The 16,793-nt window shown below is 42.3% G+C and overlaps 1 protein-coding gene across 2 annotated transcripts in view; it reads left to right on the top strand.

Annotated features, from left to right (window-relative positions):
• Window positions 1-6,721: 6,721 nt before the first annotated feature.
• LOC113744801 (coiled-coil domain-containing protein 22-like) overlaps window positions 6,722-16,793 on the top strand; it is a 26,898-nt gene continuing 16,826 nt past the window's right edge. Inside the window, exons 1-3 of one of the 2 annotated variants that reach the window (XM_027275748.1) lie at window positions 6,722-7,287; window positions 14,478-14,655; window positions 15,124-15,256. In XM_027275748.1, coding sequence (XP_027131549.1) covers window positions 7,238-7,287; window positions 14,478-14,655; window positions 15,124-15,256 — 361 coding nt within the window. In that variant the 5' untranslated portion in view covers window positions 6,722-7,237. The remainder of the gene's footprint in view (window positions 7,288-14,477; window positions 14,656-15,123; window positions 15,257-16,793) is intronic. The other variant, XM_027275747.1, reaches the window with a different exon arrangement.

The following is a 16,793-nucleotide window of genomic DNA, read 5'->3' as shown; positions in this document are numbered from 1 at the left end:
ACTGGGGAACAGAAGGGAGAACGGAGCTGGAGTGCGGGGGTCCCCATCTCACGCCTTCCTGGCCAACTGCCAACATGACCATGAGAGCACATTCAAGCGCTTCACATTCCACATTCGCACCCCAATCCCGACTTTGCTGGATTTCTCTGATTGGTTGGAGTTGAGGTCCAAATCCAAGATGATGATGGTACAGATATATCCTCCCGACATCTCAAATTTGCGTCTGACCGCCAGAGAGGGTGTCAAGGTCAACCAAAGTCTGCAGCTCATTCCACACCACGTGTTGCTTGGATGCGAACCCCAGCCAAGGAACCAGAATCTTCTACACAACCAGGCCCCCAGAGCAAAATCCCAGATGAAGCCCAAGAAGTATTGCCCCTTCTGTATGATATTCAGCATTACATTTCAATCAGTTCTCAGAATTCAAGAAATCGAAAGAACAGAAAGCAGTTGGATCAAGACCTAATAAACGGTGCTGGAGATGTGGAAGAGAGCATTAAGCAAGCACAGTGCTATCTCAAAGCAAATGTCAGCAATGCAAAACCAGGAGTGTCAATTGAATTACTACATGATGGTTAAATGCATCAGTACCTATAGACCAAAAGGCCCAGCCCAGGACACTAGACAGCCAGTTGACGTACTACCTGATCCCTCAGGGAGGACTAGTTGTGTGCTGCTGAAGATGGTTGTAAAGGCTACTACTACAATGGGAAAAGGAGGATTGAAACATATCCCATTCTGGATGATGGGTCAGAGCGCACCATCCTCTCCAAGTGCTGCTCATGATTGGGCCTTCAGGGTTTCAAGTGAGGACCTTGCCCTCAGAAACGATTCGTCAAGACAATCAGTACAGTTCCAGGCAGTTAGTCAGTCCTCTCTGATCCTCCGCGCTTTCACCCTCAGAAACGGTTCAGGAACATGGGGCAATCACTGCCATATCTCGGGCTTTCCAAACATTCTCATCCCGCGACATCTGCCAGAAGTGTACCGTCATCTCAGAGGTCTGCCCCTCCACTCATTCCCAACAAGCACAACCGTGCTGCTCATTGGCCTCAGGACTACCTCATCTCCTCAGTCCGTCGAGCCTGTGCACTTAGGACCTTCCAGGGGCCAGCGGCACTTCAAGGACACTACTTGTTGGGACATTCAAGGTCCTAGCCAAAGTATTAAGCACCAGGCCTTCCACCCTCAGTTGCTTGCTTACCAACACCTTGACTCCACCGCTGAACTCCTCAGATCGTGACCAGACTGTGGCAGATTGGATGTCCTGCCGTATCAGAAATGAGAAGGCCATCATAACGGTCTAAGCAAGACACAGCAGCAGTCAGGATGCTGAAGAGAAAAATATCAGATGGAAGTAGAGGCATTCGGCGATATGGCTTACCCCCCCTGTATGGAAAGAGGAAATGTCCCCCCCCCCTCAGGCACCTAAGGAGTCGGTTGCTGGGCTTCTGCGTGGGACTGAAAAACGCACTATCTAAGAATCCTGCTAAAGAGAAAACCTACAAACAGGAGATTAAGAAGTTGTTTGGATGCTGGTTACATCAAGAAAAACTCACCTCACTGAATCCACAAGGCCAGGTCAGCTGGCCTGGTACAGTACCTCATCATATGGTCGACATAACGGAAGGACTAGCATCGTGTCAATGTTCATTCACCACATCAGGATCAGCTTGAATGAACACTTCTTCCAGGACTCACCCTGGATCACTCTGGCTCGGTGTGCTGCTCTCCGTTTCAAGAGAATATTCCCATGCAGTCAGCAGGATATCAAAGGAATGTTTTCACCAGGTCCGCCTCTTTGCCGAGGACAACGTTCCTTCGATCCTCTGGCGTGACACAGCTCGCAGCACATCACCTGATGTTTTATGGAATGGCAAGGTGCTGCCATTTGCACACATTGAGTCCCCTGCTGTGCACATTCGCACTAGCAGAGCAGGTCTTGGATTCACACAGCAGCCCAGTGAAGGAAACTCGTGCATGCAGTGGAGACACTCTTTATGTCGCAATCCTCCTGCAAGAGCTTCACTCCGTATCAGACAGCAGAGCAAATTGTCACAAACAGCTGCGCAACTTCTTCCTCACAGGCGGGTCGAGTTATACGCCAGTGGGCTACCAAATGTGCCGCCATCATCAGTCATCTGCACTCCAGAATTGAAATCAATAGAGCGAACTCTGGCTATTCCAGATGGTACTGACCCACCCAGAGCGACGCCTAGGACTACTAGGCACTGTGGACTTCTGACACCATCACCTACCAGCTACGCCACACTGAGCATCTGAGCCCACCTATGCAAACATCTATCGAGTCCTTGGCCAGGACAGTACGAACCCCCTTGGACTGCTCATCCCTTACCACCACCCGAGCCAAAATATGGTGCAGCGCCTCTGAGTAAGCCAAAGATGGATGACCCCACTACCAACTGACATCTCCAGCATGGCATGCATGGGAGAGCGAACTGCATCAACTCCTGGCCATCTCAACTTCCCAGATTGTTATATGGCCCAGAGAACCGACTTCTTCAACCTGCAACTCAGAGTAATTCATATCTTTTCAGATGCATCAGAGAAAGCATATGGAGCCGTAGCCTACCTCCGGACAGTGGATCATGCAGGGTTGTCCAGTAGCGTTCCTAGCAGCAAGATCCCGAAGTGGCTCCAGTTCGTCATCATCCATCCGAGGTCTAAAACTCTGTGCTGCTACGTCGGGTGCCCCGCTTGCTGGCTGTCCTGATGAGAGCTAACCCTCTCCATCGCGCGAGCAATCACTATTGGACTTGACTCTAACCCACAGTCCTCACGGCTGCAGCACAGTCTTTCCGCTATAAGGTATTCGTTGGGCCAGAGTGGCAGACATTCCGGGATGGACTTGAGGCAGTGTCTGGCGGTATGTCAACTCAAGAGACAAAACCCCAACGCTGCTGACATAACACGGGATTGAATTTATCAACAGTTCCTTGGCACACAACGCTGGAGTCATGGACTAATGCTGCACACTAGATGACGCATTTGTCGCCCGCCATCAGACATCTCCTCATCTGATGATTCGACAGCGGAACTTCGTAAAGTCACCTTCTGTGGACACATCTCTTTGCCATCTGACCCTGCTTCCTGATATCGCACCTGCAAGCAACTTCAGTGAGCTGCCGTGAAGGCTTCAGTTCGAGCACGTCATGGGCGGGTTTAACAGCCTCAAATCCAACAGCAGAGGATAACAAGAAGCTGAACTGGCCCTATTCAGGAGGGTAACAGAGGACTGCTTCCCAGAGGAATTTGACTTCTTCGGGGCATCTCAGAATCAGTGCCAACCAACAGCAGACTACTCACTGGCTCAGAGTATGACCAAAAATACTCTTTTGATCCGCGTGGGAGGGCGGCTCCGCAGATGTGATCCCTCTGCCAAGACACTCTGCCTCCAGTCGTGCTTGACCTCACATCCATAAACCAAGCTGATAATCAAGGACTTGACGAGAGACTTGCCCATCCAGGACCTGAAGAGAGTCTTTGCCGAGCTAACGCAGACGTTTCTTCTGGATTCTTCGTGCAGAGAGGCTGTTTCGTAAACACCAATACACCTGTCCAGAATGCAGAAAATGGCGCAGCAACCCAGTCATTCTAAAATGGCCGACCTTCCACCCTCCAGCTACGACTTAATCACCCCAGCATTCTATTTCCCAGGTTGGATTGTTTCGGACATATCTCATCAAGATTGGCGGGCGAACAGAGAAACCGATGGGGCATAGTGTTCAAATGCCTGACCACCCATGCCGTGCATCTTGATCTGTTTAGCTAGTATGGACACTGACTCATTCTCCTGATGGGACTCCGTCGCTTCATCGCAAGAAGGGGAAAGCCATATGAGCTACTATCCGACCAAGGAAACAACTAAGGGTGGCAACTCAGAACTCAAAGAGGCATTCAACCACTCACCCCATCTCTACAGTCACCAACTTGCAAGTCCAACAGATTCATTTCCAATTCATCCTCCCATGCTCCACACTTTGGAGGTTCCTGGGAGCGTGAGATCCGTACCATCAAGTCCGCCCATAACACCACGCGTGGGATCTCAGACTGTCACAGAGGAAGTCCTTGAGACCATACTCATTGAGGTCGAAAGCATCGTCAACTCCAAACCCCTGGGTACAACACTCATCTGATGTTGCAGACCCAGATCCGATCACTCCTCCCAACATGTGTTGTGCTGAGGGCCGGCCTGACCCATTCACACCACCAGGTCATCTACTCAGATACAGAGCCCTCAGTCGTCCGCAGATTGGAAAACAGTGCCAAGCTTTGGCTGGACCAATTCTGGATCCACTTCATCCGGTAACACTGCCCTCTCTCCAAACCCGTTCCAAATGGCAACAGGAAAGGGACGATCTAACTGTTGGTTCAATTGTCCTTATAGTTGACCAGCAGCCCCACGTGCCATGGGCCAGTTGGAAAAGGTGATGCTGTCATTTCCTGGTGTTGATGGTCGATACGGACAGCTCAGATCCAAGTAAAGGACAAAGTCATACAAGACCAGTGGCACTGCTTATCAGACCTCCGCAATCCCACAAGATTCTTCTGGCTGACCTTGAACTGATTCAATTTTTTGCTCCACAAAATGGGGGGCAGCCTGTTCAGAAGGTCAACTTACGTAGATCATGCACCATTCAGGTGCATGCGCCCCCATGACTGCCTGGACCAATGACAGTTCAGCAATTAAGTGCCTTAATTGAAGTGACCTTTTGCAGGAATCTTTTTTTTTGTTCCTGCCTCTTTCACTTGCGGTTACGGGAGACGCTGCTGGCACTTCTTTTCATTCGAGTTCAGGATTTATCACTCATTTTCGGATTTTGATGGTGTATTTTTCTTTTCATATTCTGTGTGCGTCCATAAGAAGTGAGTACTGTAATTTGTTTGTTAAATTTTTTCACGTGTGGTGTTTCTGTGTGTTTTATCACCTGTCTCACTTCATCATCATATACGTAATTATCACACTGTTTATTCATATCATACTGTGTTTATTCATTACTATTTCAGATGTTTAAAATTTCATATTTGTTCATATACTTTTTCCTATTGTTTTTGCAGTTACCACACATACCTACCATGTACATGTTCCATTTCTTGATAAACAATCAGAAGAACAGAGAGTGGTCACCATCTATTTCATTGTTCTCACCGGACAAACTGTGGAGGTGTACAGCCAGATAATCCTTCATTTTAACAGAGGTCTCAAAGTTTGGAGATTATAAGCCAGCACCTCTTTTATAGGTGGTGTATCATCCTTATGGAAAATTTTGACCTTGGAAGGTGAGACTGCAAAGATTGTTATTTGACCTGAATGTACAAAGAATTTTTTTTTATTTCTATTGTTTGAGCCATGGAAAGCTGTTCACCCTACATGGATAGATGCATCTAAAGCTCTCTGTGAGGTGAGGTGCCAAAAGGAGGTGGATTGACATTATGAGTCAGATTTTTATTTTGTTTGAGTTCTGTCTGAGTTTCTTTTTGTTTCAGGTATATAGGTAAATAAAGTGTCTAGATAATGCATGATTGGATTTAAAAAATTAACATTTGTGAGCTCTCTAATATGATCAGGTAGGCCTATTAGAGGAGGGCACTGATGGAATCTTTTCTTTTTTGTTTTCTTTTTGGAGCTTGTGTTTTGAATATTCAACTGATAATTTGCTTATTTATATATTCAGGAAGAGAGCAGCAGGCAGAGGTCAGACCTTCCGATGTGGACACACCAGTGGAAGCGTAAGCTTTGTTCACAGTATCTATGGTCATACTGTTGGTTTGGCAGCTATGGTATAGACATCTTTCTTTCTGTCTGTCTCGGTTGAAGATCGCATTCTCATAATTGCAGAAAGTTAGCAGAGTGGGTTGAGGTCAACAAACAGCAGAGTGCCAGAGTGGACCTGTCTGATGTTCGGGGCATGGGGGAGAGGAACAGGCAGAGGCTGCTCTGTGAATATGGGAGGTTTGTGGACAAAAGAAGTGGAGGAGCATCAAAAGGAAGCAATCCTGGAGTTAAAGTTCACATTTACAACTCTGAGGACATGTGGAAGTTCTGCGAAGAATAAGGGACCAAAGAAAAGATGTGTGTGGTGTGTGTGTGTGTGTGTGTGGCATGATCACTTAATAATTTGACTTAGATGATTAGATGATTATACTGTAGATTTCAAGAGTTAGGGTAGTATTTTGTGGTCCTTGGGTGTTCTAGCAGCACACAGAATATAATTAGCATAGACATAGAACCAAACATGAAATTTATGGTGGTTAAGAAAAAAATACAGAATAATACAAAAAAAACTAATTGAAACGAAAATAGAAAAAGAGCAGTGCATAAAGTCAAATTAAATGATGATGAAAAGGCAGTGAAGTACTCTGTATATAACACAATAAAATGTATAGGCCTAGACATCTTATGAATGTTGGCTTATATATATATATATATAATATATATATATATATATATATATATATATATATATATTAGTATATATATATATATATATAGCTTAAGAGAAAATGTGCACGACCAAACAAAACTTTACTATAAAAAACAATAATACAACAATAGACCGGGAATTGAAAGATTTTTTGTCATTGTTTACTAATTAATTAATTTGTGAGGAAAACGATTCAACCGGAAGTGCATTCACGAATCTGCAGTTTTATTTTGAAATGTATGCCGTTCATTTCCGGGCCTGACAGTGGAGGACTGCAGCCAGCATCTCTTGGGGCCCCGTTTCGGTCATGAGACTGTTTTTTTGGTGCATGCTGGGAAGTGTATTTCTTGGGTTGCTCATTTCCCATTTGTTTTCGACGACAGTAAATCGGGATGAAACTCTAACTCCCAGAAACACTGCCGTTCTGTCCCGAAATTACTTCATTTCCACATCGAACAAGACATAGAAATGTCAGACTTGTTACATTTGTAGCAGACAGTTCCGGTCAGGTTCAGTTTGTGGGGAAAACGAATCTTCCATTACAACTAAAGCTTATTTGTAGCAAGTGGCGTCAAGTGTACTGGAGGAGAGTTTGTCAGCCTTAGTAACGAAGTAGCTGTTGGCAGCTAATTCTAAGTTAGCTAACAGAAATGGAAGCGAGTTCTCTTGCCCCCTTTCATCCATGGGAAACCCGCACTAATGTTTGCTAACTCAAAGTTTTTCAATAACCTCGGTATCACCGAATAATCCTGTCTGTTATCTAGAAGCCATATCTTCAGAAAAACCAAGCGATGGAAGAAGTTGACAAAATTTTGATTCATGCCCTCAAACAAGTCGGCACGTAAGTATCAAAAGAATGTTGAGTTAAATAACTCCTGTTTATTATGCTAACTTATTGAAATGACGTGTAAACTGACTAACGTGAAGTTTGGCGAAACCATCCATGTAACCAGTGAACGTCAGCCCATCATATGATCGCAGAAGTATGTGAGTTGTTTAAGGCACAGTTGTGAATTGAATTGAGTATCGTTAACAGACAACATATAGACCGACCAATATTGGATGATTGGGAGTAAAAACATCCGATATTGATGGACTGGACGGTATTCTTATTAACTATACAGTCGGTCCAGTGCCGGCCCTAGGCTTTTGGTGGCCCTAAACAAGATTTTGTTTGTGGCCTCGGCCCCGAAACACTCGTAGTGCAATTAACAGATCAAACACACACATAAGCAACCATTCTGACATGAAATAAAAGGCACAGGTGTTGCCAGTAATACTAATTAAGATTATTAAACTAGAATAGGGCTGCAACGATTCCTCAAGTACCTCGAGTAAGTCGATTACATAAACTCACGTTTTTATATATATATGAGATTATATATATAGATATATATATATATATATAATATAATGATAATATATAATAATATATATATCATGTATATGTGTGTGTGTGTATATATATATATATATATTATATAATATATATAATATATATATATAATATATATAATATAGACGGTATATATGTATGTATGTATATATGTATATATATTCACATGTAATGTACACGTTAGTGCTCTTTATTCAGAAAACCCTCATGTCACATCTACATTTCAGGATCTGGTTATTATAGACACAGATTAAATGTTAAATATAAATATTTCAAGATTTATCATCACAGTAACAGTGTTACACACATTAGTAGCTGTAAACACTCAGCATTAGAAAAATACATACGTTGGTTTGGTGCTTACATAAGGAGTAAACATTAATCATCACTTTAAAAGTTACATACGTTGTTTTTGGTGCCTGTTTGTTTCTCAGATATATTAGTGTGTGTGTGAATGGGTGTTTAAGAGGCATTAACTTAAAGAACTTTGTAGAAAGGCGCTTTATGAAGTTCAGTCCATTTCCTTGCATTTCCCTGTATATGGCAGCGACGTCGAGGTACGATTCAGCGCTCAATGCGGCGTCTATGTATATATGTCTATGGTGTGGACAGTATTGATGTACAGAATGGCAGACGCTGGGACCAAAAACAGCAAAAATGAGCAAACGCAGCAAAGCAATAAGAATAATAATTTTATACGATTACTCAATTAATCGATAGAATACTCGACAGAAATATATTCTATAGCTGCAGTCCTAAACTAGAAAGACAGTCTAGAAATAGAAGAGAGGGAAATAATTCTTAGATTAACTATTTTGTTTGAATTTGTCCGTTTTTTTTCCTCATAACTCACTTTCCAGAGAAGAGGGAGAGACGTTATACTGCTGCCATAAGAATGAAGCTGTTTTCACTAATATATTCCAACTCCAAACTGGAGTTGTTGCACACATGTAGCACACAACAGGAGATTCTCTCTGTCAGACGTGTTCTTACATGTTGGGAAAAACGGAGTCTCAAAATGACCACAAACCTAACTGATAGAAACTAAAGGTGTCAACTTTACATGACTGAGCAGCAGCGTGGGAATAAATTGGCAATACAATTCAATAGAAGTTGAGTCTCTAAACCTTGAGTGGGTCTGAGAACACTGGTCAAGATGCACCTATTTTGTATTTGTTTCAAATGTAATGCTTTTTCATTTAAAATAATATTAGCTGAACTATTGTGAATGAAAATGAAAAGTCGAATCTTTGAACAATATACAAAAATCTAAGAATGTATTAGTAATTGGTATTTTCCTGCTTCACTTGAATGAACATATGCGTTTGAGCTGGCATGGACTTAACAGTTTTATGTTACCCCCGTATGGGGCCAATTTAGACCAAATCAGGTGCTGCGGTAAAAATGCAGTTTTCCCCATTGCATCAGAGACTAGAACTGTATCGCTCCATAGACACAACAGGTACATAATGCAGAAGCCTCTACAACACAGGTCACTAATAGGCGGACTGTGGTCGGGGAAGGTTGACACCGAAAACCGGCCTTTAATCCAGAAGATTGCAGCCAAGTAGGGCTGCACGATATGGCCTATAACCAATATCTTGATATTTTTAAGCTATATCGCGATACACGACATATATCTCGATATTTTTATTTCTCCTGTAAATCACTATGAATGTTAAATTCAACCCTTTGATGCAAAAAATAACATCAGTATGATGATTCAAGTAGACCCTTCTATTAGATTAGTAACGGCTACACTGCGTTTTAGTTGCGTCCTCTGCCCTGCGTCAGCTCACACCTGGCTAATCTTGGCAGCGGAGGGAGCCAGCCGTATTCATGCGAGATCACGTGAGAATCCTGGACGTACGTGAGACCCCGCGATACTCGAAACTGTGTATAAAGAAAACAACAACAAACAGCTGACTTTGCTTCTCCGACGTGGAAGAGATTATAAAAAGCATCTGTTGTGTCATAAATGATTGTGTGTTGTTCCACTTCAACAAATAGTCACTCATCGTCCATGTTGAGACCCTTTGATTGATTGACTGCTAAACTGGTGCCACCTGTCATGACGTAACGTTGATGTGAAGTTGTGATAAGCAGCATGAACTGCGTATTGTTTTATTTTGAAAGGGGGCGGAAGTTTATTGTGTTGATTCTGTCTTGGATTTCCTGTCTGGTGCGATCTGCTCTGTTGAAATTTACGAGGTTTAGCAGAGGCTCGCGTCAGAAATAGAAATGCTACGGAATGCTCGCGCCATGGCGCAGGGAGACACTTCTGAGACGCTCCGCGGCGCGCCCTGTGTGAGTGTTCTCATTGACTAGACTGGCAGCTGTGAGGAGCACCAGGAGTGAGGGACACAGGCAAAACTCCAGAGAATGGTCGATGGTCGCGATATAGTAATTTCATACATCTCACGTAGAACAAGCCGCGATATATCGAGTATATTCGATATATCGCCCACCCCTACAGCCAAGTCAACCAATAACTTGTTGTTGTTGTTGTTGTTGTAAAAAAAGCATCTGTTGTGTCATAAATGATTGTGTGTTGTTCCACTTCAACAAATAGTCACTCATCGTCCATGTTGAGACCCTTTGATTGATTGACTGCTAAACTGGTGCCACCTGTCATGACGTAACGTTGATGTGAAGTTGTGATAAGCAGCATGAACTGCGTATTGTTTTATTTTGAAAGGGGGCGGAAGTTTATTGTGTTGATTCTGTCTTGGATTTCCTGTCTGGTGCGATCTGCTCTGTTGAAATTTACGAGGTTTAGCAGAGGCTCGCGTCAGAAATAGAAATGCTACGGAATGCTCGCGCCATGGCGCAGGGAGACACTTCTGAGACGCTCCGCGGCGCGCCCTGTGTGAGTGTTCTCATTGACTAGACTGGCAGCTGTGAGGAGCACCAGGAGTGAGGGACACAGGCAAAACTCCAGAGAATGGTCGATGGTCGCGATATAGTAATTTCATACATCTCACGTAGAACAAGCCGCGATATATCGAGTATATTCGATATATCGCCCACCCCTACAGCCAAGTCAACCAATAACTTGTTGTTGTTGTTGTTGTTGTTGTTGTTGTTCTTGTTCTTCATCTTCTTCTTCTTCTTCTTCTTTTCTCTCTTTATTATTATTATTATTATATTATTATATTATTATTATTATTCTTATTTTATTATTATTGTACTGTTCTCACTATGTGTTATACGTCCAGTATGTAAACATAGGTAAACAGCAAGCCAAACTCATTTTTCACGAGCCAGGAAGCGAGTGCCTTGCTCCTTTATTTCCAAACATTACAGGTGAAACACTCTGAGTAAAACTGTAAACAAAAGAGAGAAAATCTCTTATTAACACACTAACACAATAGACTAAAATGCTTCTCGATTAGCATTAATGCTAACAAAGTCATTTACTGCTATCAAAACAGATATACAAAAAACAAACTTTTCTCCTGAAACAGAAAACACATCTAAGACAGTCAAACTTGTGCTTTAAGGTGCTGAATGACCAAAACTTACAGCCATTGCTTACGAGGGTGTCAAGACAGAGTTTAAGACGCTAGGAAAACTTTCATCGTTCGTCAGAGCTTAACTCTTCTGTCCCATAATACCTAGCGTATTTCTTAGACGCCTTCAAAATAAGAGCATACCATGAAACGATGTAAGCAACGTAATATCACCTTTTTTTTAGCTGTAAATAGTATTTTCTTTTTTTTTTTTCTTTTTTAACATAACATGAATTAATTAAAGGGCAGATCACAACTTTCACCAGAGGGCAGAACAATTATTATGAAAGTACTTTTTATTTAGAATTCTCAGTTGAATGTCAAATTTATTTTGATTTGACTTTTTTTTTTCTTTTCTTACTTATTTGATATATTTATTAGGCTATTGTATGTAGCTCTCCAGAGTTGCACTGAAAATGCCATGACGTTGAATTACAGCTTTGTTACTTTGTTGCAGATGTTGATACAAAGACAATGCTACTTTAATGTATATAAAATCATTGTAACATATAACTAAATTATAATGCAACTTAAACATGATGATGCTGCAGACCTGAACATTAGCAATTTTTCTCTCTATCCAGACCTCCTGAAATCACAATTGACTACCCCTGCTCTACAGAGTCAGATAACAACGTCAGACCACTAAAGGCCAACTCACACCGGATGCGGAGCGGAAGCGGAACAGCACCGCCACGGTCACTGTAGCAAATAGAAGCCAGTCTAGTCAATGAGAGCACTCGCACAGGGCGTGGCTCAGAAGCGTCCCAGAAGCGGCTCTCCGCGCCACGGCGCGAGCTTTCCGTAGCATTTCTATTTTTGCCGCGAGCTGCTGCTAAACCTCGTAAATTTCAACAGAGCACTGTGCACCAGACAGGAAATCCGACACAGAATCAACGTAATAAACTTCCGCCCCCTTTCAAAATAAAACACAATACGCAGTTCATGTAGCTTTTTACAACTTCACATCAACGTTACGTCATGACCGGTGGCACCAGGTGATCAAAGATCGATCAAAGGGTCTCAACGAGAGACTAATTGTTGAAGTGGAACAACACACAATCATTTGTGACACAACAGATGCTTTTTATAATCTCCTCCACGTCGGAGAAGCAAAGTCAGCTGTTTGTTGTTGTTTTCTTTATACACTGTTTATCACGGGGTCTCGGGTATGTCCAGGATTCTCGCGTGATCTCGCGTGAATACGGTCGCTCGCTCTGCTGCCGTTCCGCGGCTGATACGCGTCAGGTGTGAGTTGACGCCGGGCAAAGGACCATTCCGCTGCCGTTCCGCTGCTGTTACGCCTCCTGTGTGAGTCCCGTTTAAGGGTAAACAGATTTCCTTGTTTGTAGACTACTGACCGTTTATGGACATTGAGTAGTTGTTTCACTATTCTGAGGATGCACAGAAGAGTCAGAGAGGACAGCTTCTTTAGAGCTGAAGTCTTCACAACAAGTGTACAACAAGTGTATTGATAAATCCTCCATTGTGCTATGAGATTGATGGTCCAACTTTATTCCAAACCATTAATTCAATGAATTGAACTCTTGAACTTTTTGTGTTTATCAAAATACAAAATATTTCAATATTAACAGGAACTCATGATTTACTGCTGCGTCAAGAGATGAGTAGTGTAGCTAATACATATACGTGTTATGGAATTTTCTATCCTTAGGTTACAAAAGTCTTAGACTAGGTGTCACCATATCTCAACACTGTGGTGGCCAGGGTCGAAGAGGCATGTTGCTGCCTTCCTAGACATAATAGATAGCTTGCTGTTGATGTTCCAAACAACGTAAACAGTCTGTGTCTCCAGACTAGAATGTGTTGACAATAACATCTCCAAGGGTAAAGACATTCTCTTTGACTAATTCTGGGGCGTGTAGTATTTGGGGTGTGATCTTTGGGTTTAAAGTTTATCCACCAGCACAAGTTGGGCAGAATGTGAGACCGACTCAAGCACTTTCTATTGCTTGTCTTAACGTCTAATGTTTTTCCTTGCCTCTGTAAAGCACTATAAATTACCTTGTGTACGAATTGTGCTATACAAATAAACTTGCCTTGCCTTGCCTTAGGATGTACTTTGAGAGCCTCTCTCTTTCTCCTTGGCCAAGCGTCAATAAATAATACAGCATAAGACATCAGAGGCTCCTGAACACTTTGTTCCTTCCTGACCTCACCAGTGACTTTTGACTTCTCCACAACAATACGCATGGATTAAAGACTTCACAGAGGCCACTTAAGAGATGTAGATTCGAAGAGGGAAAAAAAAGTGTTGGCTGACGACAGATTGTCACACTCTACAGCCAATGGTATTGTTAACAGCGTGCATGCGCATGACCGTATAATGATCTACACAGGGCAGGATCTAAACACGGCGAGTCCATGCTAGCTAAGTGTTTAGCTAGCATGGACTCGTTGCGCTGCAATGTTTTCAATTAGTTTTTGACTGTGTCAGAGAACTGTGTTGAAATTTTGAGACTCAATTTGTAAAGTTCAGTCAACATGTGAGAATTCGTCTGACACAGAGAGTCTCCTATTGTGTGCTACATGTGTGAAATAACAACTATAGTCTGTATTTTGTCTATGTACCAGACTGCAAGTCCTGTACAAAAAAGTTTAGTGTGAATACTTACTTACTACATTACAGTTATAGTCTCTTCAAGTAAAATCACCACACCATTGTTGTCTGCTGAGCTACAGCTCATTCTGCCGGATGAATTAGAAGATATGCGCTGATGCTCACCTTTAGTCTGCTACGTTACTGACAAAAACTAGAAGTAACTAGCTACCCCACTAACGCAGCAAACTGATGTAATAAGCATGTATGACAGTTGTCAGGGTTGGGGTTATATCAAAGTTGTACTGAATATTATATTTATTACCTTCCCAGCAATATATATCACAAACTAGATACAACTTACAGGCATACATGCAGCACTGTGTGCTCAGCTGTGATGTGTACTGCACTACTCCACATCTACTGCACACAGACAGTATTGTAAAGAATCCCTTATTTGTTTTTTTTAAAATGGTCAAATAGTACCCAGTGAATATGGTGTAGTATTTCTGAATAAAAAAAATGCCCATTGTTATTAATAATAATTGATTTTTGACCCACAGAGTGGTGAGTGAGGAGACTGACAGTGTGAAACTGTTCAGCAGTGAGCTGATAGTGGAGGCTGTGGTCAGGTGTATCCGTGTGATTGATCCTGGCCTGGGAAGTGCACTGCCCACTTCCCTTCCTCCAGGCATGTCTGCTCGCTTCAGAGTGGGCATGAGCCTGGCACAGGCATGTCAGGTAAGAATTACCTCTTTGAATTATGACCCACACTTATTTAGGATTAGTGGAGTTAGTCATCCTATTCAGTGTTTGAAGTAAAAATAAAGAACAATCATTAACAGTGTATTTTCTGTAGAATGGATGGTTAACAAATAACATTTGCTTTTTATTATCTGTTGACAAACTACATCCACAGAGGAAGACCATGATATGTGGTTAGTCCTCAAATAAGACACTAAGTAGACCTTGAGTCAGGATTTTTTTTTAATCATTCAGTGAAATGTTAAAATATAGTCTTTCGTCATTTTTTTTTATCTCGTGTTCATTTGTGCATGCAGACATTCACTAGCAAGTAGCTCTAGGCAATTAACAATACATTTTCAAAACACATAGTTGTGGGCAAAATTCAGATGTGACTCCATTAACGCATGTTCTGTTTAGTTTACTCCTGTAGTATTCCTAATATGTAAGACTGTTGGTTTCCAGGACATTGGTTATAAAGGAGAAATAGGCTACCAGACGTTTCTGTACAGCAATGAGCCAGAGATCCGCTCCCTGCTCATGTTCCTGGTGGAAAAGCTACCCAGAGAACGTGCAGAGGTCTCAGACCAGCCAACAGGTACAGAAAATGTTATTCACACATTGTCTTATTGCCACCTCTCAGGCAAAATGAAAGAAATATTGTGCTTTTGCATTGTACATGTGTGTGTTATTGTGCCATAACATATTGTAACTCTGGTTTGCGGTTTGATTATTTTACATTTGAGATTAGGCTTTTCAAAAGTATTGATGCTAAAGTAATGATAATAACAATAACTAGAACATTTCTAAAGAAATATTGAGTGTGCCTGACTCTGGGCCCGTCGCCCCCATACATTATTACTGACACTGCTCAGCAAATTCAGTACTAGAAAATTCCCGCAGAAATTTTGAGAGTTACGAGTGGGCTGTTGCCGGGGGTCTGTATTCAAAAAGCACACCTCAAATAGTAATTTTTACCATGTTTATTTAGGAGCAGCTAGCGTTTACGTGCTAGCAGTTAGCATTAGCATGTTAGCATTAGCATGTTATCCAGGGAGCATCGTGTGCCCTTCCTGATCGTCTACATAGTCGTTTTGTGTCGATAAATGAAGAAATGTGCCCTTAGGAGCAAGAGAGAGAAACGTTACTTCTGCCTTCCTCCAGAAAATTTCCCGCTTTTTTAATATGGGAGTATATGAGGCTGTGGGGGGGAGTAGTCAATCAATTAGCGTGTAGGGAGCCAAAACTAACAGAGACAGCTTCAACAGTGTTATCACTGCGACCGCCTCTAATTTTCCTACGTTTGAGGGGATAATTATGTCTGTAGCTGTGCATTTGCGGCCACAGTCGCAGTTTACAAATTTATTTTTCAACGACTTTTTCTCTCCCTGTCCACTCTAGCGATGACATCACTCACTCTAGCTCTGGAAAGTTCTCGCAATACACACCCATTCATTTTTTGGCTTCGTTTTTGGCGATTCTTGGCAAAACTGTTTGCTGACACTCTTAGAAAAGACATAGCACACATGTCCCGGCCAAGCCGCACGTTTTGATACCCGTTTTGTGTATGTGCGACAAAAACTCTGGGAGGAGTAGCGAACCAAAAAAAGGGCGTAAGAATAATAAGTTTAACTAGAAAACTGCATTTCCTGCGGAAAGTGCGGTGTGGGTGCCCTCTGCTGCCGCCGGCCCCAGCGGCCCACCTGCTGCCCTTTTTCTGCATGTCTTTTCCCTGTCTCTTACACTCTCTCTCCCCCTCACATTCCTGTCACTCTTCAGCTGTCTCTATACTATAAAGTTTGAAAAGGCCATAAAAGATACATCTTAAAAGTGTTGAAATTGGTTGAAAAGAGTAGAATAGTATGAAGTGATACAATGTTGTGTAACACTGTAGAAATTCAGATGAAAAGGTAGAATTGTAGAGAGTAATAGTAATAGTACAAGATCTTGGTGAACTGTGTAGTTTGACTGAACTCTGTAGTAGAAGGAGAGGTAGTTTAAATTGTAGGTCTGTATAAAGATTGAAAGTTTGTATAATGTAGGGGTGGGCGATATATCGAATATACTCGATATATCGCGGCTTGTTCTACGTGAGATGTATGAAATGACTATATCGCGACCATCGAGTACTTGTC

Source organism: Larimichthys crocea, unplaced genomic scaffold (assembly GCF_000972845.2).
Source record: "Larimichthys crocea isolate SSNF unplaced genomic scaffold, L_crocea_2.0 scaffold205, whole genome shotgun sequence".
NCBI lineage: Eukaryota > Metazoa > Chordata > Actinopteri > Sciaenidae > Larimichthys > Larimichthys crocea.
Note: the sequence above shows the minus strand (reverse complement) of the source record. Positions and strands in the feature narration are given on the sequence as shown.